The sequence below is a fragment of the Tauraco erythrolophus genome, chromosome 16 (genome assembly GCF_009769465.1).
Source record: "Tauraco erythrolophus isolate bTauEry1 chromosome 16, bTauEry1.pri, whole genome shotgun sequence".
Classification (NCBI taxonomy): domain Eukaryota; kingdom Metazoa; phylum Chordata; class Aves; order Musophagiformes; family Musophagidae; genus Tauraco; species Tauraco erythrolophus.
Window position 1 is genome coordinate 1,742,932 of NC_141480.1, and position 25,574 is coordinate 1,768,505.

At 48.8% G+C, this 25,574-nt stretch overlaps 1 protein-coding gene across 1 annotated transcript; it reads left to right on the forward strand.

Moving 5' to 3' along the window:
• The first annotated feature begins 325 nt into the window (after positions 1 to 325).
• On the forward strand, positions 326 to 25,574 carry SEPTIN8 (septin 8). Its single transcript, XM_086621904.1, is given in 11 exon segments — positions 326 to 507; positions 1,184 to 1,370; positions 7,268 to 7,429; positions 8,879 to 8,980; positions 9,332 to 9,409; positions 9,411 to 9,502; positions 9,762 to 9,817; positions 9,820 to 9,852; positions 9,855 to 9,899; positions 10,680 to 10,860; positions 25,365 to 25,574. Coding segments are annotated over 11 exon segments (1,269 nt in total). The 5' UTR covers positions 326 to 340; the 3' UTR covers positions 25,531 to 25,574.

Consider the following 25,574-nt stretch of genomic DNA (forward strand, 5'->3'; position numbering starts at 1 on the left):
GAACACCCTCTTCATAGATTCATAGATTTCTAGGTTGGAAAAGACCTTAGAGATCATCGAGTCCAACCGTCCCTATTCCCCATTAAACCATATCCCCAAGTAGATCATCCACCCTATTCTTAAACACATCCAGGGATGGGGACTCAACCACCTCCCTGGGCAGCCTATTCCCGTGGCTGACAACCCTTTCAGAGAAGAAATACTTCCTAACATCCAACCTGAATCTCCCCTGACTAAGCTTATACCCATTTCCTCTTGGGAAATTCATGACAAATTCATGCTGCAGTGGGCTGATGATTTCTCCCTCCTAGGTGAGACCGGCATTGGGAAATCCACGCTGATGAACACCCTCTTCAATACCACGTTTGAGACGGAGGAAGCCAGTCACTACGAGAGCGCAGTTCGCTTGCGGCCACGGACCTACGATCTGCAGGAGAGCAACGTCCACCTAAAGCTAACGATCGTGGACGCGGTTGGATTTGGGGACCAGATAAATAAAGACGAAAGGCAGGTCTCGTGCCAGCTGCTTGGCGTTTCTGGGCTTGTGAACTGCCTGCAGCCCTGCTTGCGGGGTGGCAGAGGAGTCGTCCGTGTTTCTGTTAATGGAGTAGCTCCCTGCAGTGACTCAGGTTCTGGGGACTAAGTGTGGAGGGGGTTGGGTGAAGAGCCAAAAGGAGAGGTCACAGGAGGTCTTTCCAGCAGACCATGGTGTCCTCCAGGAGCGTGAGCAGTTAACAAGCTGTCCTTAGTGCAGGGTTGGGAATTACGTGTTCTGGCAGTGATCGGTGTCTCTGGACCCGTCTCATTTAATTACACAGACATCTTGCTCAAGCCCCAGGTAAAGGCTTTCTGGGACTCCAAGGTCTCTCCTTGGTCATGTTGCATTGCTACAGCCAGATGGCTCAGCCCTGAGATCTGGGCAAAGTTTGATTTGTGGAAGGAGTCATCTTGCCATGCTTCGGTGTCCTTAGGCTTTGCAGCGCAGCCTCGGGAGACTCCAACAACCTTTGGATTACAAGGTCTGCGTGTAAATGCCATGCTTTTCCTGTTGTAAGGCTAAATTGTTTGAGTCTTAATAACTACTTTTGAAATGACACCATGGTATGTGTAGGAGAACTCCTTAAGCCTTCAAACGGTTTAATTTTGAGCTCCAGTATCTGGGTTGCTAATGGTATGGTTTTAGTTACAGGCCGATAGTTGAGTACATTGATACGCAGTTTGAAAACTATTTGCAAGAAGAGCTGAAAATCCGCCGATCTCTCTTCAACTATCATGACACGAGGATCCACGTCTGCCTGTACTTCATCACCCCAACCGGACACTCGCTCAAGTCCTTGGACCTGGTGACAATGAAGAAGTTGGATAGCAAGGTAAGGGATTGGAGACAATCTTTCTGGAAGTGATGATGCTTCTGTTAATATTGATGGTCATGGGGAAGGTTTTGTTCCTTCTGTGTAAGTGTTGGAGTCCTTCCTGCATTTTAGCTGAGCCGTTTTTAGGACTCTGGTAAAACTTTGTCTGCCCTGATGGGTTGCTGAGGTTTTTCTCACTGGCTTTCCTGAAAAGAGTGAAAAACCTGTTTTCAAGCTAGCTGTGTAAAGTCTAGAGCATCCATCACTATAAGAATTTTACCCAGACTAATTTATATTTATCAAAGTCATCAACTGCATCTTTATTAGCTCTTCTTTACAGGCATGCAGGTGAGGATGTGTTCTGGCTCCTGCAGTTGAGCTGTGGAAACTGTGGACCCACCTCTGCTGTCCTGACCTGTCAGCAGGGACAGAGGGGCTGAGAGCAACCACAGCTGTAGACATTCTAAAGTGTGGTCAGCAGCGAGGAGACAAGGGCTGAAGAGAAGCGTTGGCTGTGCATGCTGGCACGCGGGGAGTACGTGAGCTGTCAGTGCTGGTGGTGCCAGATGGTCTGGACAGGAAATCACAATATCTTCTGAAAATGTAAATATGATGAGATACTCTCAAAGTCATGGGAATCCTAAAAGTGGGTCGTGAAAGGGTCTAGCTGAGGGTTGCTTCTTTGTGCCTAAGCTGTCCTGCCTTGGGAGGCAGTGGGTTACTTAACTGGCTGCTGCTGCTATTCCTGCAGCTCGGAGGAGATTTCTGACACACTTTTGGTTGTTCCAGCTGGCTTCCAGGGAGCTGCAGAAGGCTTCAAAGGTCACTAGTGACTGCAGCATCTCTTCTTTTCTTTGCAAGAATTTCCTACCTTTCAGAGCAGTGTGATTCCTTTCAGATGGCAGCTGCTGGTCACTCTGCAGAGGGGGAAGGCAAGGCAGCCGGGACCCTGCAGTAACTGAGGATCCCCTGGACTACATTTAGGGAACGCTCTCTCCTCTGGCTGTTGTCCATGGGCAGCTCTATGGGACTTTCCTGGAGGGTGGAGTTCCCCCTCACCGAGTCCCTGCAGTTGGCCCTTGCCACCTGGGGCTGTTGGCCAGCTTTTCCTTGGCCCCGCTCCAGAGCAGGCACTGGCTTCCCATTGCAGTGGGCTGTTTGTAACCGTGGTGGCTCTTACACTGACTTCATCAGGATTCCAAAAACTTTCCCTTAATAAACTCTTGTCTCTTGGTACGGTGCCAGCATTACGTGTTCCCAGAAATATGTTTGGAGGAAAGCTTTTGCATGATTCCCCTTGGTGCTGGTGGTCCCACAAAGCTTTCCTCTTCCTTTCCTTCTGCGTTCCTTACTTTTCACATCTCCCCATGGCTGCCTTTAATGTGGTCTTTGGGTAGTACCAAAATAAATCCTTTGTACTTGTGCAGAGATGAGAACTTTGTGTGCACGCAAGCTTTTCATATTTCTAAACTTCCACTTCAATAGTCCTTTCTGAAGTCCTTTTATCCCTTTGCTCTCATCTCCCTTCTTACCATGGTGTGAGAACATCCTGGATTTCATGGTGTGGTGGCCTCGTGCAAGCAGGCACATGGAAATGAATAAGCACGTAGAGACCATTGATATTTTCTAGGTGTCGGAGGTTTATGTTGCATCTCTGCATTGGTGTCATCCCAGGACACCAAGGTGCTTTCCAGGCACTTAAGGATTGTACATGGTGGCACTGTGCCCCTTTCCCAGTACACATGAACCATTCGTGCACGGGGACCAGTGTGTGGGCAGAGTGAAGTGGGTGTCAGCAAACCCCAGGCAGCTTTCTGTCTGCTCCAGACTGGTAACAGCGAGTGCTTACCGTGGCCGAGCAGAGAGGTGATGTGCCCTGACTCACATCTGCAGCGTGTGAGCACACCTGACCCTGGCCCTCCTCTTGGGAATCATGGAATGGTTTGGGTTGGAAGGGACCTTAAAGATGGTCTAGTTCCAGCCCCCATGCCATGGGACACCTTTCACTGCACCAGATTGCTCAAAGCCTCATCCAGCCTGGCCTTGAACACTTCCAGGGATGGGGCAGCCACAGCTTCTCTGGGCAACCTGGTCCAGTGCCTCACCACCCAAATTGTAAAAAATTTCTTTCTTAGATCTAATGGAAATCTGCCCTCTTTCAGTTTAAAGCCATTGCCACATGTCCTGTCACTACACGCCCTTGTCCAAAGCCCCTCTCCAGCTTTCCTGTAGCCCTTTAGGCACTGGAAAGCTGCAGTAAGATCACCCCGGAACCTTCTCTTCTCCAGGCTGAACAGCCCCAACTCTCCCAGCCTGTCTCCATAGCAGAGGTGCTCCAGCCCTCGGATCATCTCCGTGGCCTCCTCTGGCCCCGCTCCAACAGCTCCATGTCCTTCTGCTGTTGAGGACCCCAGGAAGCTTTACGTGGGTGGTGGCCCCTGTTTTGCAGTTGAAGATGGAGCTTGTGGAGACGAAAGGTGTATCAGGGGCGATGCTTTGCTGCGTGCTCTGCTGGCTCAGCCTCTGAGGCTGTTTTAACACGGGTTTTGTGGGAACCTGGCTCAGTGACACCTTCACTTTAGCACACCAGTGGTGTGGTGTCGGATGTTGGGCAGGCTTTTCAATCTGTGTGACGGTTTCGATAACTAATCTTGCTTTTAGTGTAAACTTTACAAAATCCCTCTGGGTAAAGCTGGTAAACAAAATCTTCCATTGTACTGTAATACAATATTTGTTTGGCTGAGCTCATGGCCAGCTGTTGCCTGGGTGTTTAATTGCAGCCAGAGAGACAGAAGCGTGTTCAGGAGCAGGTGAAATGTGGCTGGCTGGTAGGTGGGAACCACATCTGACCTGGCAGGGTTGGCTTCCAGTGGGTTTAACCTGGGAAAAAGAGGAGATAAATCAAATTGCATCTGGATGAGCTGAGCTGAGAAGGTGATCTATTGACTTAAAATGCAGCCGTGCCCTGGAAAGTGACGGCACAGCTGTGTGCTGCCGTGGGCATCACGGGGCTCCCTGGTTGTTGTCCCTGGATGGTTTCCAGCAGCGTGTGCTGTTTACGAGCTGTGGCTAATTGCTTGCCCTTCGTGAGCTGACACCTCCTAGGCGGGTCACTGGCCAGTGGGGACACTTCAGGCTGATTTGTGCCTCCACTGCCTGGTTTCCCAGGCAGGATTTGCCTGTTGGCTTCACTGAGACTGGCATTCAGGAGCACTTTGGACATCGGGAAAAATCCAGCTGTATTTCACAGGGTGAATATACATGTAGCATATTTTATTTTCTACCAACCGACTTATTTCAGCACATTCTTGTTAAGTTTTATTTTTGGAGATGAGCAATAACTCTGTGGTCAGGATGACTTGAGAAGGAGGTGCATTTTATGGGCGTGCATGCGAGTTCATTGTCTTGTCTGAAGCACAGAATTCCTCTGGCTGTAATTCCAGCTCCAGCAAAGACTCCAGCATGTGGACTGGTGGTCAAGGGGACACGTACTCCTGTCGCATTCAGTGGGATGACACTCTAGTAGTTAACTCGTTTAAATAGAGAATAATGCTCTTCCACCATGAGATACAAGAATGTTGATCTGGGATTTTGCCTGCAACCCAACATAAACATTATTTGTGTAAAAGTAAGAGTGGAGAGAGAAGCCTCACATGATTCTGATGTAGTTGAAGAGGTCCCTGCTCTTTGCAGAGGGTTTGGTCCCTTCCAACCCAAACTATTCTATGACTACTTCCTTTTACTAGGTGAGTAAAGGAAAGGAGAGGTAACTTATTCTCTAGCTAGCTGTATATCACTTTATTTGGCACTAATGTGGTGTGCCACAGCATAGAAGTGGATGTGTGGAAGGTGCTGTAGGAGGGCAGGATTAGACACACCGTTCAGTTCAGTAGCGTTTCATATGTCATTTGTTCTTGTTTCCAAACTTTTCTGTCCTTTCTCCTCGTTATAAAGGGATGAGCTCATTGTAGACTTAGGCGGCTTTTGGGTGCCAGTGCTCAAAATCGGAGAAAGGAAAACAGGAAGATAATTGTATGGTGCCCTGGGTATCACTTGTTAACCATGGGATTCCAGCTTATGGGTTTCCAAGGCATGCATGAAATCAAAATAAAACCAGAAATAATTAAAAAAATCAAGGAACTCACAAAGGAAGAAGAGAGAAGGAGGGAGATACACTCGAATACCGTTTCCAGGACTCCATGGTATGGTTGTTGGCTGTTGATTACAGGAAATACAAGAACTTGTAAAATCGTTTTGGTTTGTGAACTCTGTGAGTTGCCTTTCCAAAGCATGAGGAGTCTGGTTGGAGGGGATTGGAACTGCCTTTGGTTTGCACCTTCTTTGGGCGCCGCTGGGGCAGCAGCCGTGAGCGCGGAGCCTGCCTTCCCCTGCCGCTGGGACAGCCCTGGGACAAGCCTCGCTGTGAGCGGGGCTGAGCTGGAATCCCTTAGGCCAACTGCAAATGGACTAAAATCACCTCTAGTGCTGGTTTGTAGTGTGCATGGCTGGATGGAGAGCACAAAGCCCCTGCACAGGGGGCAGAGCCTTTCCCTTGGAGACGCTGCTCCTGGGCGGGTGGTACAAGAGCCCTGAGCTGACCCTTTGTGCGAGATGGTGGGTCCAAACCTCAGCTCTGAGCAGGTCAGCGAGGCACCCAGCTGTGGTCATGGCCCTTTTTACCTTTGTAATGAGGACATCAGTCTGCTGAAGAGTGGAGCGAGACCAGCAGACCTTGTTCTGTGTGGTAAAAGGCCGGATCAGTGGCTGAGAAAAATAAGGAATTTATTCTCTCAGGTAAATTTGCAATGAGGCAAATTAAGACAATTTTCTTTTGGAGCCAGTAAATGGCGTTGTGTTTAGTGAGTACTAAACCAGAGGGAGGAGAAAAAACAAGAAGTTTGGAAAAAACACTGAGCTACAAAGAGAACTGGAGCTGGGAAAGCAAGGTCGTTTATTTTAATGGGCACCCATTGGAGACCAAATGGCTGCTATGAGTTTCTGCTCTGCAGGACAAAAAGCGTTGGCTGTTGGGAAATGTCAGGTGGGAAAAATCAGACTTTCCTCTCCTTTGTCTGAATTTTTGTGTTTTACTGCTATGATTTGGCTGCTGTCCAGGCAGAGGAGTTTTGTTGTTGTTTGTTTAAGCAGCGGTTTGCAGTGTTGCACTTGGCTTTTCTGGGCACAGCAGCGTTATCTGATGGAGGTTCCTCTGACAGATCTTGCTCTGCTGGAGCTCTCCAAGCACGAGGCTGTGGATGCGAAACCAAAGCTGGGCAACAACACCATGAAAACACATCTCCTGGCTGCTGTGTGGCACCCTGCACCTTTCCCAGGTGGTCCCTGCACGCCTGAGTCGTGATCCCCACGGAGGGGCTCAGGGAGTCCACGGAAAGGTCTGCAGCCGCGGCAAAAGCACCTGAGGAGTCCCTGCTCCTTCTGCTTAAGCGTGGGAAGGCTTCACGTCAGCTGGCTGCAGCGTTTTCATCCTTGTGCTTGTTTTCTGAAACAGCTCGTCAGCACAGCCAGCACTGGGATAACTGGGGATAACTCGGGATGCGACGGTCCCGCTGTCTCCGCCTCCCTCGAAGCGTGTAACAAACACACGGACCAGAGCAGAGGCTTTGATCTGCTCGTTGTGTGTTCATTGCAGGGTGTTTGTCTTCCTTTTATCGGGAAGTCTCGTAGCCAGAGTAATCCTGGAAAACTCTTCCCTCTAGTGTTCAGCTGGGCTTGTGCTGCAGCTCGCGTGCAAAACGTAGCAGCTTTGTGGTTTTATGAAATGTAAAGCATTTTATGAAATGTAAAACTGGGGTAGGACCCGAGTCACCCCGCGGGCACCCACGCTCCTGGCACAGCTGCTCGCCCCACTGCTGCTCACCTCCTTGTTTTTCCTTCCTTCCTTCCTTCTGCTGCAGGTGAACATCATCCCGATTATTGCCAAAGCAGACACCATCTCCAAGAGCGAGTTGCACAAGTTCAAGATCAAGATCATGAGCGAGCTGGTCAGCAACGGTGTGCAGATCTATCAGTTCCCCACGGACGACGAAGCAGTCGCCGAGATCAACTCTGTGATGAATGTGAGTCGTTGCCTCCCGAAGTTGTGACAAGTTAAATTGCTGCACAAAAATGCGTTTAAAGGGCAAGTTTCACTGGACTGGCCAGACACTAAATCTCTTTGAAAGTTGAGTTGTGGATCTGACGGATGCCTGAGGCTGTTGCATACAGAATTAATTAAAACAAGGCTCTTATTTAATCTGTGGGCTCTCTGGGGAAACTCAGCTCGGCTCTAAAGTTTGGTTTTATTGAGTTTTTGAAAAATACTTACTTCAGAATTCATTCTGTCTGCTTTTAGGCTACTTTTCGTTTGAATAAAAATATTACAGTTAAGATCACATTAGCCTTCTGACTTACAGAGGCTAAGCAGAGAAAACCAATTGAAAATAAGGAAGAAAAACTGTTAAACTCTATTCAGAGCTCAAATGCAGACCTAACTAAAGCATGTGCAAAACACTTTCAAGTTTCCTGTCTCCTGTGTCAGAGTGTAGCTATTGCAGTAGAAACAGCTGAAATGTGTCCATGTTATTTTTTTTAAAATAAAAGTAGCTTTTTTTAATCAATTTCATCAAAAAGAACATCTTCCGCATAGCTATTTCTGATTACATGCTTTGTCTGGCCTTTCACCACCATCTCCCTTTTTTTTTAAAAAAACCCACGTTTAATGGCCAATTGATTTCTGGGTCAACTAGATATGTGTTTTCACTATAATAGTGCTTCTTTGCTGAATTCCTGAAAAATTTGGAGGGTGCACTCTTTTAAAATGATTGCAAGCTGTGTGCATTGGGGAGGAAAACGGGAGCCACCCTTTGCTTGCTTTTTCTTTTCCTTCCCTCGCCCTGCAAGGAAAACATTGTTGGCTGCTTCTCTACCAATTTCCACGCTTCTGGATCCATTTCTCCTAAACATGAGGGATTTTGTCCACCTTGTCCTACCAAAGCATTTGCTCTGTGGCTCCTCTCCTGCGGTGCCTGAGCACGGTGCCCTGCTTCCTCGCTGCGCTCGATGCTTTGCAGGCTTGGAGAGCAACGAGCACATGCTGTATCCTGCAGATGTCCCCTCCAGTGCCCACACACTCGCCGCTGTGCCAAGCCCTGCTCACGGATGTCTTTTGCTTGTGCTCTCTGCAAGGCAGGGATTGCCTCGCTCTTGGCGTGCGGGGAGGCTGCAGCTGCCAGAACAACCTGACAAATGGGTAGAGGGACATCAGCAACGATCATGGTGTTCCTACAATATTTTCCATCGAGTTCAGTCCAGCCAGCGTTGCCAGTAAGCTGTGACATGGCCCTACGCTGCTCTATCGTAACATCCCAGTTCACAGTAGAGACTGCTCGGAGTTTTGGAGACTGTTCGCTTCAGGGGAGAGGATTTTTTGAAGTAGATCCTGTGCCTGGGCGAGGGCACCTGATGGTCAGGCTGATCTCTGAGGGGTTAGTCCATGCATTGAGTCCCTGGTCCTGGCTCTGTTTCAGGCTCATCTGCCCTTCGCTGTGGTTGGCAGCACGGAGGAGGTGAAGGTTGGGAACAAGCTGGTGAGAGCTCGGCAGTACCCGTGGGGAGTGGTGCAAGGTACGGTGCCACGAGCCGGGCGCCCTCTGCAAACCTCCCTTATGCGTGCACGTGCCCACGCTGGCACCCCCTCCCAGCTCTGCCCTCCCACCAGTGTTTGGGCATGAAGGTGCCCTGCGCTGAACCGGGCAGAGATGTGCTGTGCAGCTTTCTGTGGGTTGGCCAGTCTTCCCCTTGTATTCCCATCCTTACTGGCAGGTAGCAACGGGAAATCCCTGCATCCAGGGGCTGCCTTGTGCCGTGTGTGCGCAGGTCGAGGTCCTTGGTGGGGGGAGGCTCTGGAGTCGATCTGTTTGTGGATTTGTGCCTCCCCCCGCCGTGGGTGCGGTTTGCTGACTTTGTCCCTTTGCCATCAGTTGAGAATGGAAAGTCACTGCGACTTTGTGAAACTGCGGGAGATGCTGATTCGAGTCAACATGGAGGATCTTCGGGAGGCAGACTCACACTCGCCACTATGAGCTGTACAGGAGGTGGCAAACTGAAGAGATGGGCTTCAAGGACACGGATCCAGACAGCCAGCCCTTCAGGTGAGCAGCCTTCATGTCTAGCATCAATTTGGAGCAATAGATTGGTACCGACACCCCCCAAAAAACTGAGAGGTTTGTAGGTGCTATCTGGAATGTTGGGCTGGAAAATACTAGTGCTGGGTTTGAACTTTGCAGCTGATGTTGATGGCGTTCCCTTTCCTGCCTGTTTGTCTTTAAGCAATGCAGACAGGCCTGCATTTCCCCATCCCTAACTCATTGGTGTCCAAAGAGTCTGGATTTTGTTTGCTTTCTTCCCCAGCCTCCAAGAAACGTACGAGACCAAAAGGAAAGAGTTCTTGGGCGAGCTCCAGAAGAAAGAGAAGAAATGAGACAAATGTTTGTTAACAAAGTCAGGAGACGGAGGCAGAGCTGAAGGAGAAGGAGAGAGAGGTGGGTGGTGCCAAAAACCTGTGAAGGAGCCCAAAATACAGCCAGCATGGATCTGGGTCTGGGCAACGTATGAATCCTGGAAAACACACGCAGCTCTTGCAGAGACCTCACCAGCCAAAGCACAGACACGCACACACCTTCCCTCATGCAGAGGAGGGGACATGGGGGGATGTTTTCAAACAGCATCACTGATTTAAGTGCCTCAGAAACAAGGGTCCTCCTCGCCTGAGCAGTGTGGTAGGAGACTCAACTGCATGCTTGGCGAGTGAAGGGCAATGCAGGGACGTTTTGATGAGCATCCATGTGAGTAGGGCTTCACTCCTGGAGGCTCACAGGACAGCAGAGTAAAGGGGGCAGCTGGGCTGGAGTCTCCTGGGTCAGTGGTGTGAGGCCATGGGCAGCTGCTGTGGCTGGGGAGGAAAGAAATGGACCATCTTCGAAACTAGTGAGGAGCGAGAGGGTCCACCATGTCCCCAGCCCCTTGCAGGGCTGCAGACCAAGCCGAGATCCTCGGTGCACTTACCAGGGCTCACGTTTTCTCCTGGTTTGATATGCCTTGTCAGGCAGAACTGAATTTATTGTGTCTTCACTGCTTTTGGTGGAGAGGCTGTGATTGCCCAGAGGTCAGCTCTGTCCGCGGGCGTGCGTTGTGCGGGGACACTGGTGCTGTACCCCTCACTGGTCGGTGGCCTGGGGGGCGGTGGGGATTCGTGCAGGAGGGGAGTGCAGCCGGACGGTCGTGCTGGATGCCATGCTCAGAGGGTCTGTCTCCTACCAGCTGCATGAGAAATTGAGCACTTAAAAAGGATACACCAGGAAGAGAAAAGGAAGGTGGAAGAGAAGAGGAGGGAGCTGGAGGAAGAGATGAACGCCTTCAACAGGCGGAAAGTAGCAGTGGAAACCTTGCAGTCCCAATCCTTGCAGGCTACCTCACAGCAGCCACTGAAGAAGGACAAAGACAAGAAAAAGTAAGTGACTGAACTCGAGTCTTCTCCTCTGCCGCTGGGACGCTGGGTGTCCGCTCAGGACGCTTTAATGTTTGTCCAGTTGCTTAGGCAGCAAATGGAAAAGGGGATTTTGAAATCGTAATTCCTACCGTTCTGACAAGAGGAGAGACAGGTCCATCTGTGCCCAGGCAAGCCCTGACGGCTGCAGGTGGGAGAAATCCACAATTTGGGGCCGTTCTCTAAAGGCTGAGAGTCCCCACGGGTTTGCCTTTGCCTCTTTGCCAGCTCAGTGACCCTGTGAGCCGGCTGCTCCTGGAGACGGATGGGAAGGAGGCTGGAAAGAAGCTGCATCTTCTCCCCAGCGGGGATGAGCGGGGACAATCTTGACAAAGTTGCAGTGTCCCAGATGAGGTCCCCCATCACGCACTACCTCGCTGTGATCCGTAGGCTTGGGGCTCTTTGGAGAGCACGCTTAATTTGTTTTTAGAGGCAGCTGTAAAGAAGGAATCAGCAGCTTAGAGTGAAGATGCGGTTGGAAATTCATTAGGGCTCCGTGTGAGATAGGGCTTCAGACACAGTTCTTCCTTACAAGAAGCTCTTCTCCCTGAAGGCAGAAGTCTTATCTTATCTCACTTGCTGCAAGGTTACTTGCCATTGCAGAAGTCAGCAAGAGTGTGGAGCGAGGGCATGTAAATAATGCTCTTCAGCTGCCTGGTTGTGTAATGATAGAGCAGGAATGGGGCTAACAGGTTCAAGAAGAAAAGGTAGGAGGGGAATGATCCTGCTTTCATTCAAGCCAGTCTTCAAGGAACACTGGCTAGGGAGCAAAAAGAGAAGCGTGCCATCATGCAAGCTGGTAATTCTGTTATTCCACCGTTTTTTGTTACTTCCTCTTGCGTGAAGGAGCTCAAGCATCAGAACTGTGATCTGTCAGATCCAGCGCGGGCTGGTGGCAACGCTTTCTGAGCCTTTTAGTGATGGAAGGAAAAAAAAAAACAAAAACATCGAGAGTAGTGACACCCGAGTTTGCTCTTGACAGCACAACGTTCGGCTTCATGTTGCTGGTGAGATCTTGTGCTCTGTCATTCCTCTGCTGCGAGCTGCAGCACTAGAGGAGCTCATTCTGCGTGCCGACATGCTGGTAATTTGGTTTCTTCCTGTGAAAGGTAGCAGTGCGTATTATTTAACGTTTTTCCTTGGAGTGTAGACGTGCTGGTGTTGAAACAAAACCAAAGCACTCTGTTCTGCAGCCCTCTCAGCATGCTTTGGGCACATCTCCCCTCACACACGGAGTCCACAACGGTTTGTAAAATATTCTGCTGAAAGTGGGGTTTAATTCAGCTACACCAGTTGGGGGCTGAATACTGGGGCAGCCTGGGGCCCAGGCCTGCCTTGAAGACAGTGAGCACCGCCGAGCCACACGCTGTGAACTGGTGTGAGCGATGCCGGTCGCTGGGATGCTCTGGCGGTGATGCGCTGTGCGCAGCTGGGCGGGCGGGGAACGCTGCAGCTTCCCCTCCGCTCCGTCTGTGTCTGCGATAGAAATGGGTTTCCCGTGCTTTGCTGGTTTTAGCCCACCTGCAGATGTGAGTCTGGACACCTTTCCTCTTCTGGGTGGTGATTAAAACCAGCCTGCAGTCGGAAGTGGGGGCCGGGAGAAGGCAGCTCGGTCGGCGTACGAAGGACCGAGGGGCACCCGCTGTGTGCGCTGGGGACCCCTGTGCCATGCTGGGGCTCGGGGGCTCTCCAGCTCCGGAGCATTGGCTAGAGAAGATGCCCCATCACCAGGAGTAAAATGCATAAATCAGGGAGAGGAAAGTGGTTTTAGATTGGGGTTTGGGATTGGTTTGGGTTTTTTGCGTTTGGTTTGGGTTTTTTGCAAACCTGTGAGCTAGTTCAAAGTTTGGCATTTCATAGAATCATAGAATCATAGAATGGTTGGGTTGGAAGGGACCTCAAAGACCATCTAGTTCCAATCCCCTGCCATGGGCAGGGAAACCCTCCACTACACCAGGTTGCCCAAAGCCTCATCCAACCTGGCCTTGAACACCTCCAGGGATGGGGCAGCCACAACTTCTCTGGGAAACCTGTTCCAGTACCTCACCACCCTCAATGTAAAGAATTCTTTCTTATATCTATATCTTATGTGGGGGTTTCTGCTCGAGCAGGAGAATGACATTTGTAATAAAAAATTCAAAGGAAGGTGCCTCTCCTTGACCCATCCCACTGCTGCATCCCAGGCGGTCGGTTGGATGTTGACCCACAGACCTCACTGGAATTGAGAGGATCCATGTATTCCCTGGCAAGCAGCAGGAATGTCTTTGCCAGCTTTCATACCAAGATCTTTCAACCAAACTGGGCTGGAAGGCAGCTGGGTTTTGGAGACCCGGTGGCAGGCGGCGTCCTCCGCTGGGACCGACGGCAAAGCTTCCCCTGGTGGAGCGTGGGGTTCAGGCTGTGCCCCGAGCTGAGCTGGTGCTTGTGGAGAGCTGAGTGTGACAATAGCTGGGGGTCTGTACCCTGCTTGCACGGGGGCAGGCACCCGCCCGGGGGTGGCGAGAAGGAAACGGGACCCACAGGTGCCAGGGGAGCATCGGTGCTGGGACGGTCCTCGCAGCTCCCCAGAGGATGGGGATGGCGAGTGGAGGCATGTCCTGGCTTTATGGGCAAGATGTTGGGACCTTGCAGGAACTGGGAACATACCGTGAGCTTGGGGAGGGCATGTTTTTTTCTCGTTTCCATTTCTAGCAGAGCTAAAACCTTTTATCGTCTCCTGTTTCAACACAGTGTTTTTTTGTAGCTTCTTTAAGTAAAAAAGGGAGATGGAAGAATTGCAAATGTTGAGGGGGGAGAAGTGTTTGTGCTGAGGGTCCCTTTGTGCCTGCAGCTCGCCGAGCAGGTCGTGCTCCGTGGCGCGGTGCTCAGCGCGCCGGGCTGCTCTCGTCTGCGACTCTCCAGATCCCGAGCAGTGTTTGCCCTTCTCTTCCTTTTTTTTTTTTCTGGTGTTTTTAACATATTTCACTACATTTTTTGCTTTTGTTTAATTTTCACAACTTTAATTCATGCTTTTTTTTATGTTTTGTTTCTTTCAGTTAATCACACACAGACTTTCAGGCAAGAGTGGACTTGGTGCTTTCATGTGGTTAAGTTGCTTGAGTTTTCCCCGTGACCCTTCTCATAACATTGTGTGAGTGACCAAAGTGAAAGAGAAAATGAGCATCTTCGGTGGTTGCCGTGTAACGACCTCGCTGTTGTCTGTACAAAATTTATCAGGAGGTTTTAAGGAAATAACCTTACCATGTCTGTTTTGTTAAACAAAGTCAACTAATCCTAAAGTAAGATGTTTTGTTCTAAACCCAGTGATTGAGCAGCTGTGCATAAAGTGGCCGTAACTCTTTGTCTGAACTCATCTTACCCACCAGCTAAATACTTGCTTTCTAGGTTTAATATTTTTTTTAATTGGCTGAGGTGACTGCTTGAGGCTCGTCTACCTTCCCCTGTACTTGCACAAATGTGAGGAGTGCGATGAAGAATGCTGAAATGTTTATTTTTCTAACAAAAGTCTCGATTTGAATCCGGTTTTAGAATGGGTAGAAAAACTTTCTGCCCTGGGAATCTTAGTCTGAATAACCCTCATTCCAGTAATTATGTATTTTAATCCTGAATTACTCTAAGCGCTTTCTACATCATTATAATATATATATATAAAGAGAAAGAGAGTGGTTAATAAACTTCATAGGACAATGTTTTGAATTTTCTTTACTGCTAAAGTAGAACATTTATATAGAAAGATTTTCATAAGAGTTTGTTGTATAAGATGGAACTACAGGATCTGTGTACTTTTCACTTGTCACTTACCATGTATTTACTGTTGTGGAAAAAACTATTAAGTGGTCATCTTACTTTCCACTCTTTAACCTTAAACTTAATATGTGCCTAATAAGGAGAACCCCCTGACTTGGAGCTGTGCACCATATTTATGCCAATAGGCTCTGTTTTCTTCTTAGAAGGTGCTTCCTTTGATGCTCCTCGTGCCTAGAAGTCACAGCCGTGTTTTCCTGGGCAAACTGAGCTTAGAGGAATAATTAGGATCAATATTATTTTTTTCCACTCAAACCGTTTTGTGCTAAGGCAGGACGATAACTGAATAGGGACTTACTAGCCATGTTGTCATGGAAAAATAGTTGGACCCACTTCCATCCATCAGACAACAGACTAAAAGAAAGCAAAATATTTTCTGTTACCCTCACATAGTGTCTTTAGAGTCTGTAAAACACTGACTGGCTTAGTGTAAGTTGTGAGTGTGTGCATTTTATTTAGTTATTAATGTTACCGGATTTGTGATTTATTTTTTTTTTCCTTAAAGACTTGTCTTTAAGTTAAGATGTCAGCAAATTCCTTATTTGACTCGCAGATGGTGCAGGGCCCTGGGTCTTGAGCCGTTACGGGTCTGGTCCTGAGGGGAGCACTTTGCTGGGTTGTAGAATGAGGTTCTTCAACGTGCATATCCCATCAAAGCAGCTTTTTTTTTTTTTATATATAATATAATACATGCTCAGGTGTTAAACTGTTTTCATACGGACATTGGCCTTTTATGTGGCTGCTATGGAAAATCATGTCAGTGCTACTTGATGCGTGTATGAAAGAACCTCATGAAGATCTCCCGGTACCTTTCGAACAGGGCCATTTTTCAAAGAGTAGAAGTTATGTGCACTTGTTAGGAGTCTGCTGAAAGCTGAACATTTAATTTTTAAGGCTGTGCCTCCAGGTTAGATGTATTTGAAGAGTAACTGTCAGCGTTGGTGGGTTAATGTGTTTTTATCTCAGAGGAAACACGCAAGGAACCCAACTTGTGGTTACATGCAAGAAGACAATTCCAGCTCACCACTGACTACAGTCCAGTCATGGAGCGAATTCGGGCAGGATTTTGATTTTTTCCTAATCAGAGAAACTTGGTGCACTATTGCATGGGTAAGCAGTGCTATTGGTTCATTGTTTTGCATTGAAGACCAGTGCACAAAGGCTGGGCTAAAACAGTGACCCGTGATACTGGGTGTGCAACTGGTGCCTCGCCATCACGTTTCCAGTCGATAGTTTTCTCCCGATCTCATGCTGCAGCCAGCAAGATCTATGCAAATGATTTCTATCTGGCCTGGCTCATCAGAGATCAATTCTTTTTTCCTAGAATAACAGATAGTTAAGGATAATGACGATGATAATGAAAGAGTAAAAACCTTCAAATCCATGGGCATTGTGGAGAAATTCCCAGCTTTTTCTGGTGAAGACATTCAGAATGTATGTAACAACATTTTAATGATGATGATTATATATACATTGAGTTTATGTTGTGACAGACATACCTTTTCCTCGTCATTACTTGTTCTTTAGAACCTCATCATAACCTCCCAATGGCACTCAGTAATTTTTTTTTTTCTCTAGTACTTGATTTTTCCTTTTGGCTGAGACAAGGTTTAAGTATGTGGTATATAGGGCAGTTCTGTATCTTATTTTTATTTAACAAGATACAAAGGTGTGCTGACACTAATCTCACTCCAGTCCGAAAATTTACATCTTGTAATCTAGAAGTGGAAGAAAAACCCTTCAGAAATGACTGACGCTCTTCAGTTACACATCTTTCAGCTGTTTTGTACATTTATCTGTAAAAGGTTGGTATTGATAGGAAAAACTATCCGGTTTTTTATCATTTAAACATTTACCATCATGTATGTTGGCTGCTTTCTGATTTAATATCTGCTTTGTGGGGGCTCTGAGCTCTGTAGGCTTCACGTCTGGCTGCGGTGGGTGCCCTGGGATGGAGATGGGGTGGTTGGCTCCCAGCACGTGGAGGTGCCTGGGGGACCTGCCCCGGGTGGGGGGGTAGGAGCCCCTCGGACATGCCGCATCCGTTCGCTTTGTCATTCCGAATGTGTCGGGGTGTTCTTTGTTCGTTTGGTTTTCTTTTTTTTTTTTTTTTTTTGGTTGACTTTCAGTTCTTTCCACTCACTTTGTACTCTTTTTTCTTTTATTAAATCTCACATGTATTTTGAGTTTTTGTGGTGTCGTTTATTTAGCAGTGGCTTTCCTGTGTTATCTAGCGGATCGCTGTTGAAGTAATGACGTGTAATGACTGAAAGCTTACCGGTCGCAGGATGTCTCACGACTACTGAGAACATTAAAAAAAATAAAATTAGCTAATTAATTGACAATCAGCTAATCATACAGTATGCAGAAAAGCACCTCATCTGTAATCTGGGGAGAAATTCTAAGGTATTATTTCAAATACCATCCCTGTTTGGGCAAAAATAGCCTTCAGGCTTGTTTGTACTTCTCCGTTGTGGGATCTGGTGACCGAGCGGGTCGATTTTTCCAGCAGTTTCACTGATGTACTGACGCCCAAAGAGGTGAGTTAAGGGTAGGATGAAAAGGGATGGTAGTTTCCTGATGGTACTTCCACAGCTGTGTGCCTTTTCTGGAGAAGGACATCATACACTTAGGTGAAGGCCAAGAGAAGAGCCCAGCTTTAGTTTGGGGTTCTTTTTCTGGAGAGAGCCGCTGCTGGAGCTCTACCTGAAGGGCAGTTCTTGGTGCGTGCTCTGTGGGGCAGTTCTGGTCATCTCGTGTGCTGCCTGTTGGCATCCCACCAGGGTGGCTGCCCCCGCCGCAGTACCTGCTGTGTGGCCACTGGATGTCCACCAGCAGCGGTGGTTGGAGCTGGTGTGGTGTTCGCTGCAGCCATCGCCGACAAAGCGCAGGTGAACGTCTGAGCTTGTGCTGCTGGGTTAAAGTTGTTGCTTGAGCCTCTTAAATTTTTCAAGGGTAAGCCTTATTGAGGACTTAGAAGTTGATACCAAGTGGTTTGTATGAAATGTTTTGCAACCTTTTCCATCTCAATACTTCTTAAAGCCACGTTTTCTAGGAGACCACAGAAGAGAAAGTGCATTCAGGTACCTAAGAATTAATTGGGAAATAAGGTGGCAGAGTAGCTGATCGTTTTAAAGATGGGTGACCTGGTGATTCCAGATGACAGACACTGGCAAGTTATTTTTCCACAGGAGTGCTGTTAAAATCATTTATTGATATTTGCAAAGCTCCTGGAGATGCTTGAGAAATGCAAAGTGGTGTCATAACAGCAGCTCAGCAGTGAGGTAGATCCTGTCCTGCAGTTCCAGAGCTGAAACCTGGTGACCAAGGCCCTGGGACATGGTGATGCTTTCCAACCCAAACCCAACCTCGGCCCTGGGACATGGTGATGCTTTCCAACCCAAACCCAACCTCGGCTCCGTGTCCGAGGCTGCTCGATGGGGAGAATGGTGTGGCTGTGAGGCCAGGACAGGGCAAAGCTGCCAGCTCGGGCTGCCTGCACTGGTCGGCAGTGCCTGCGGTCCTGGCCACACTGGAGATGGCTCTGCACCTCTCTCCATCCCATGTCTTGCACCTCTCCCCATCCCGCGTCTCCATAGCACGTGGCTGCTCAGATGTTCCCTGTCAGCAGTCTTTCCTCGTTAAAATTTTAAATCGATCCTCTCATTACCTGCTCCAAACAAGATCTTGGCAGCTGTAAGAGCTTCTCCAAGTTGTGGTGGTTCAAATCCAAATGGCTGTACCCAGCCCCGCACGCTGTCGAGCGGCGTACGTCACAGTTGTGTTTAGACCTTTCATGCTGTCTTTAATTAATGTAAATAACTGAAACTTAAATGCTGATTCTCTTTTGTTCTTTCTGTAGCTTTTTTAGTCTTCCCAGTGCGTGCTCCATAACATCAGGAAGATATGTTAATTAGAAGATTTATTAAGGCCAAAACATCTCATGCAGAAGAAATTAATTGGTGCTTTCACCTTTGAGCTTGCCATATATTGCACAGAAGAGATTATCTAGCAAGGACTAAGATGCACTGTATCTTCTGAGTGGGAGAAGCTTGCTTGATCAGGTTTCTTGATAAAGGTTGAAATCTAAGCTACTTGCCAAACGATAAATTGCTAATTAAGGCTTGCACTAAAACCCAAACACTAAACTGGGCGAGAGCCCGTACGAAGCCGTTAACACTGACCCAGAGGGACGCGGGACGCAGCTGGGCCAGTGCCCGCGCTGAGCTGGGCTGTCCCTGTGCCCTCTGCTCGGTCTGCTTTTGGGGTGCCACCAGAGAACCTCCTAACGTCCCTAACCTCCCAGCTGCCTTCTCACGGTTCTTAGCAATAACTCTTCCGTGTAGCTTTTTTACTTACGGGTTTGATAACCAAAATCCCTCAACCTTCATTTGTTCAGTTTTCCAGGGGCCGCACACGCGTGCCGCAGCGTGACCCCTTCCCCAGGGCTCCCTGCCCACCTCCCCGCTCGCTGCTTTGGGGCTGGGTAACCCTGCCTGGCCAGTCCTGACACCGGCACTTCTTACTGGGATGTGGTGGGTGAGAATGGAACCATTCTAAAGGACAACTAAATGTTATATGTTAATAGATGGGAAACGGTTTAAAGCTGGAGACGCGACGTTCCTGGCTGTGAGTTCTGTGTTTGTAGCAGACTGATTTCCCCTTACACAAATACTTGTTTTAAAAAAAAAAAAAAAAGTGATGTCTGTGCCCCAGTCTAACTTCACACAGGAACAGGGAGAGGTCCCAGTTTATCTTTGTTTTAAACAACCTTGTAAAGAATCTCAGGAATGACCTGCTTGTACCAAAGCTGGGTTTAATAAAAACAAAACTGACTTGTTTAACAAACATCTGTTAAAACCACCTTTTGTACGCTGGTTATGTTCACTGGAACAACACAGTGCTGTGTCCACATTCACAACCCTCACTTATTATTCCAGTTTTCCCTGTTAACCCAGTTACTCTGTATATCTGTGTTTAAAATGTGATGTCCCCTGCGTGTCCCCATACGTCTGGGGGGCTGCTGCCAGCAGACTCCCTTCCCCTGCTCCAAGCTGCTGTTTGCCCCATGGTGTCCTGCCACGGGGCTGGGGGTGCAAACCAGTCCTTGGTAGGAGGTTTGGAGGAACCTTGCACCCCGTACCCCTGCCTTGTGCTGGGTGGTGTGACCGGAGAGGGACAAGATGTGGCTGTGAACAGGGGGTGTGTGATGGAGCCCAGCGAGGGTCCCACTGGGCAGGCCGGGTCTCCAGCACCACCCAAGAGTTTGTTGAGATGAGGGAGGATGGTGTAGAGGCACTGACTGCCATGGGCACAGAGCTCCTGTCCTTGGGCTGTGTTGTATGTGACGGTCACTGAAACCTCTGGATGCCCTTGGCATGAATTACAACTTGGAAATAAATCTCAACAAGTAACAGATATGTGGCCTGAAAATGACTAAACTGGGCACATGGGGAAGTTCTGGAGGCTCCTGCCACTTGCAGGTAGTAGGCACCAAACCCCATGACCAGCGTGTTCATCCCCCACTGCTCATCCCTGCCTGTCCCTGCAGCGGGCAGGGTGAGGCACCGTGGGCATCAGTGGAAGTGGGACCAGGTGGGAAGCAGCAGGGTCTGAGCAGGCTGTCTCCTGCTGGGCTGGGCGTTCAGAGCTGGAAGTCCACATAGGTGGCTGTGTCTGTCTTCGTGTCTGTTGTGTTCTGCACCAAACAGGAGGAAGGCTGAAGCGGTGGTGAGCATCGGGCTGAGCTGAGCAATGAAACACCCTTTGCTGCTTCTTGATGACTGTTTTAAACTCACCTGTGTTCTCTTTTGAGACAAACCAGTCTATTTCCTTTGGCAAAACTTTAATCTGGTTTGGGGCTATTATCGAGTTAAGATTCCCATCTGCATAGGTGAATTGGGAATAAAAGCATTTTTATTCTTTTTCCAAATTGCTCAGAAGATTTGATTAAGTTCCATTTGCTATGACCATAGTTTGGTCACCAGTGGGATTCCAGTTGCATGCCTTCTGAGGAAGAATGAGGGGAGCTGCTGAGACCTGCCAGGAGTTAATGCATCACTTGATCCGAATGTACTTTCCTGCATTCTTAAAGAATCGAACTGTAAGTACTGTTCAAATTGAATTTAAAACACTAAAGCCAATTAGGAAAAAAAAAAAAAACAACCCATAGAGGCAACCCCAGATGAGCTCTAAAGGCTTTGTACATGTCTGGAGGCACTTGGGATGGGTGACCCTCGAGGTACGCTGCTGGGTGCTCTGAAAGATCATTCCGATCCTGGTGCTGGTTCCTGTGAGTTGCTGCTGTGTGTTTTGGTGATGTACCAGCAAATTTTGTCAGAAACCTGTGATAAGGTAAAACAACTACTGTCTTACTCTTCCCCCTGCTGTTTTCTTGCATCTCGATCAATTCTCTGACCACAGAAGTCTCTTTATTTGTGCAACCATGAACTCTTCTTCTCGGTCATCCCACGCCCACCGTAAGTAGCGACACCGAGTCAGGTTTGTTATCTGAAACTGGTGAATGCTGGTCCGCAGTGCGGCAGCTTCATCCTGACACGGAACGGTTCCTGGGTGACTTCCTTTAGCTGTGACACGTTTCGTTTTTGTGGTGGTTTGAGTGGGAGATGTGGTGGTGGCCGGGGGTCACTCTGAATTTCTTCACTGTTTCTGTAGGTGACGTAACGTTTGGTTTATGTTTCGGTTCTGATTTGGATCTGAGCATCCGTGTGTCTGCCAGGAAACCTCTTGAAGGACAAAATTCTGTGGATGCTTAACCAACCATAGGGGATTTCAGATGTACTTGCAGCTTTGTTTACAGGCTGGTGTTATCTTCAGGCATCTGGAAATCTGGCCTGAAGTGAGGCAACAGCAACGGAGCTGGGTTTGAGAGGGGGGGCTCGCTGGGGCCAAGACCTCTGCAGGGGGAGGGATCTGGCTGCTGCCAACACAATCCTGCCCTCGCTGCTCTGCCGACGGCTGGAGCGCGGGACGGGGAGCCTAGGGGGGAAGCAGCCTGCCTTACCCAGTCCCCGTGGGGCACCTTGAGAGCTCTTTGAAAACACTCTGCAAATGTTCTCTGGAGTTCTGCTGGGACTGAATGTTCCCCAAAACCACCATCCTCACAAAACCAGCCCTAAGCACGGCCGCTCTGTGCCAGCACTCACCGTACTGGCTGAACCCGGCACGTTCTCGCCAGTAACGCGTGTAGCAGAAGTTCTGGGACCCGCAGCGGTGAGTTGAGCTGCAGGTGGAATAAACTTGTGTCTGCAGCGTGCAGGCTACGCAGGGTCCCAACAGGCGGGCACAGAAATGAGAGTCATCACCTTGGAAACTCAGCTGAGCAAAACGGTTGCTCCCGTTACTGCTGTCACCTGGATGCACGGTGTGCCAGTCTCCTTACTGGGGACTTGTCCAGGCAGGGAAGGGTAACAACAGCCTCAGACTCCGTTCTGCCAGTAAGGAGGGGATCTGTGCAGCTCTGGCTATCAAAAATGCTCTTTCCGTAACAAGAACGATCCCGTTGCAACGGCAGCTTCTTGCTGAAGTTTGCGCTTGTTCGTTAGGGCAGGAAGCTCCACTTTTAACGACGGGAACGCAGAGGTAAGCGACACCTTGGACCTGCTGAGGCCGAGCCACCAGTGTTGGTTCCTTTATCGCAGCTCCGGCACTGGGAGCGTGTGCTCTCAGCAGCAGCGCGTCCTGGGAGATGTTCCCATCCCAGTATGGCATCTCGCACCCTGATTGGGAGCACAGGATCCCGATGGCCTTTCAGCACTGACATCACCTTGTAGAATTAACCCCTTGTTGATGAATACTTTTGAATGTTGATCATACACATGTGGAGAGGTTTTGAAAAGCAGGTTCGTTCATGGTTTTTAATGTGTCATCCAGCTTACGGGCAAGAAACTATGTACCTAGGCTCGAAGCTGGGGGAAAAAACAGGAGGGGTATGGTTGTCGTGGTGTAAAGTTACAGCGTGTTAATTACTGCATGTAGCATTTTTCTGCTCGCATGTCCAGTGGTCAGCGGAGCTGGTGAAGATGCTTGAGATAGGGCAAAGGGATGGGAGGAAAAGCAGAACCAGAGGTGCACCCCAGGTTCCTGCAGGGACCTGTGTGGGTGTTTGGCTGGACTCTTCAAGGAGCACCCGGAGAACATGCAGACCACACTTGTATTTTATTTGAAAACTACAAAAGACAACCTGCCTCCTTCAAAAAGGCAGGCAGTCAAGTCGCAGCTTGTGATGGAAGAGGAAGGTGCTGTGCTGGGGGAAGGGAAGAGCCCTAGCACAAAATTAGAATCTTCCCTGTGGTACGTAGGCAGCATGAAGAACCAACATCTCCCCAGCGTGCTGCTGCCTGGCCCTTGCTGCGTGGGGACCTGGTAGCCTTGTCCCTCTGAAACCCTTTCCTGTTGTGTGACAGGACGTGCGGGTGTGCTGGTGTTACTCATCCAGTATTGTCTGGATTACACCTTCACCCTAGGATAGAAATCACCCGGAAATGCTAGCCCTGTTGTTTAAAACAAGAATGGAAACAAAGAAAAAAACCCAAAGAAAACACTTACTTTAAAAGAATGGGTAAGGCTGGTTTTAAAAAGTGCACTGGAGGTTTAAACTGACCTTTGTAGTTTGTAAAACAGCTTTGCTATGGAGGTTAGCAGTTAATAAAAACTAACGTGGTGGGGAATTAATTAAAGGCATTTTGTATTGTCCAGTCTGGTAAGACAGAATAAATTAAAAAATCTTGAACAGCACACGCTGGTTGGTGAGGGCCCAAGGCAAGACACGATTTCCCGCAGCTCGGAGGAACTGGGATTGGGTCTTTAGTGGCTTAACCAGGAAGGAGCACAGACCTCAGCCCCCTGGATTCCTTGTGAAAAACTGGAGGGTTTAGTTCTCAGTCTTCTCACTACTACATCAAACCCTTGGTTCCACCTGAGGACTACTTGTAGAGAGCCAGCAGTGGGAGCTCCCCCTTCCTTGGAAGCAGCTCCTGCTCCCTCCCCCATGGGGCAAGTCAGATTAGCTCTAATGAGAGAACAATGGAGCGAGCTGGATGAAAGGCTCCATCTGTCACACTTCATCACAGCTATTTTAAACATAAACTCTGGGATGCTTGGTTCTCTCTGGTGCAGTTTGTAGCCTTCTGCCAAGGCTGATCCCGTCTTGATCCCTGAGTTGTAGGATTGTGACCAAGTCCTTCCTCTCCCCAGCTTTCTCTCTTTACGTGATGTTAAAAACTGAGGGGTAGCACACACTGCTTGGGAAGGACATAAAAAATAGAAAGATAATACTAAATGTCGTTGTCCTCTAAAAAACACAGCAGCACCTCTGCTCCGTTGTGCCGGCCGCTGTTGTTGCTGCTTCCAACGCAGTAATTATTAATTAGTAATTAATTCTCCACTAGTCCCTTTCAGCTGGCTGTAAGGGAGGACATGGGGAGCTGCTTTCTCCAGGCCTCAGCTGAGCCACCCACGTTCACCCTCCCACCACTCGCTCCCCCATCCTCACTGTACAGGTGCCCGAATCCATCGTAGTATTCATCTGTCTCCATGGTGTCATCAGGAATTTGGGCTGTAGTAGGTGTGAAGGGTGCTGAAACTGGCCAGCTTACAGCCACCCTCAGCCTCACTCGATGGGAATTCTTCAATCCAGAAGGGTCGTGGTAGGGTGGCCTTGCCTTGGGATGGCCCTGGATGGCTTGACTGATGGGATAAAAAATATAAACAGCATTGGATGGCTGCAGGTGCATTAGTTCTTGATCCACAAGCTCTTTGCAGCGGATGAATTCAATGCTGTTAACCTGTAAGGAAAGATGCAGATGTTTTCTAAGTTCATGATGAATTTCTCTCTTCTGGCCGCTCCTGTAACTCTGGGATTAGGGGGAGGGCAGGGACAGGGACAGGCTGTACTGGATGCCTCAATCGATGCATATCAGCAATATGCATGTTGGCCCTGATGCAAAACGCTTAACCAGGAGCTCCTGGACTACTGCACAGAAGGTGGGCAAGCGCTCCCCTTCGGAGGTGGCTGGCAGGAGGCTGGGCTAGTGTGGTCAAATTCAAGACCACAGAATGGATCGACTGTAAGCTGACAGCCTGGGTCTTCAGCCTTCTAAGTGTGCTCTCTTAAAAGGTATGTGTTTTATGGACAAAAGCTTTAAGAAAAAAAAACAAACAAAATAAAACAGAGCTTGCCTTTAATGTGTGTCATTAGAAGCCAAATTGATTGTATTTTAGAAGCATATAATGCTTCTTATTATATATAATATAACATAACTTAGTTAGAAGCTCTGGCAGTCTTCAGAGGGAGGCTGGAGACACAGTGGGCACGTTTTTAGGTGCTTCTAGACACTCCTGTCGTAGGAGAATGTCTTCTTGCTCAGCAGGCAGGAGCTATCTGTGGCCAAGCAATTGGAAACCCCGTGCCCCTGCCAGAGGGAAGGCACCGTCCTCAGTCCCAGCCTTAACTGCAGTTTTATTCCCTCTCGTTAGCCCTAGCAAGGTCTGCAGCAAAGGCAGGACATGGACACGTGCTTCTCAGAAGGCTGCTGAAGTGCAATGTTGGTTGTAAATACACGTGCTGTATTGATTTCTCGGTGTCCTGCCCTCAAATTTTGTGACCAAAGGCCATTTTGCTTCCTACTTGTGCTTTTTTTTAGCAGATCAGTAATAACAGGAAACCAATCAGGAGTCAGCCTCTCCAGCTCTAAGGTGATGATCACCAAAGCCAATGTGGAGCCCTTAAGCTGCACTAGTTGGTGGCACGCCATACAGTGCTGTAGCTGTTTGGTCAAGAGCGCAACGTGGCGGGAAGGATTCATCTGAGGCAGCCCAGGTAGTAGATGGGGCCAGTTGGACATCACCATGGT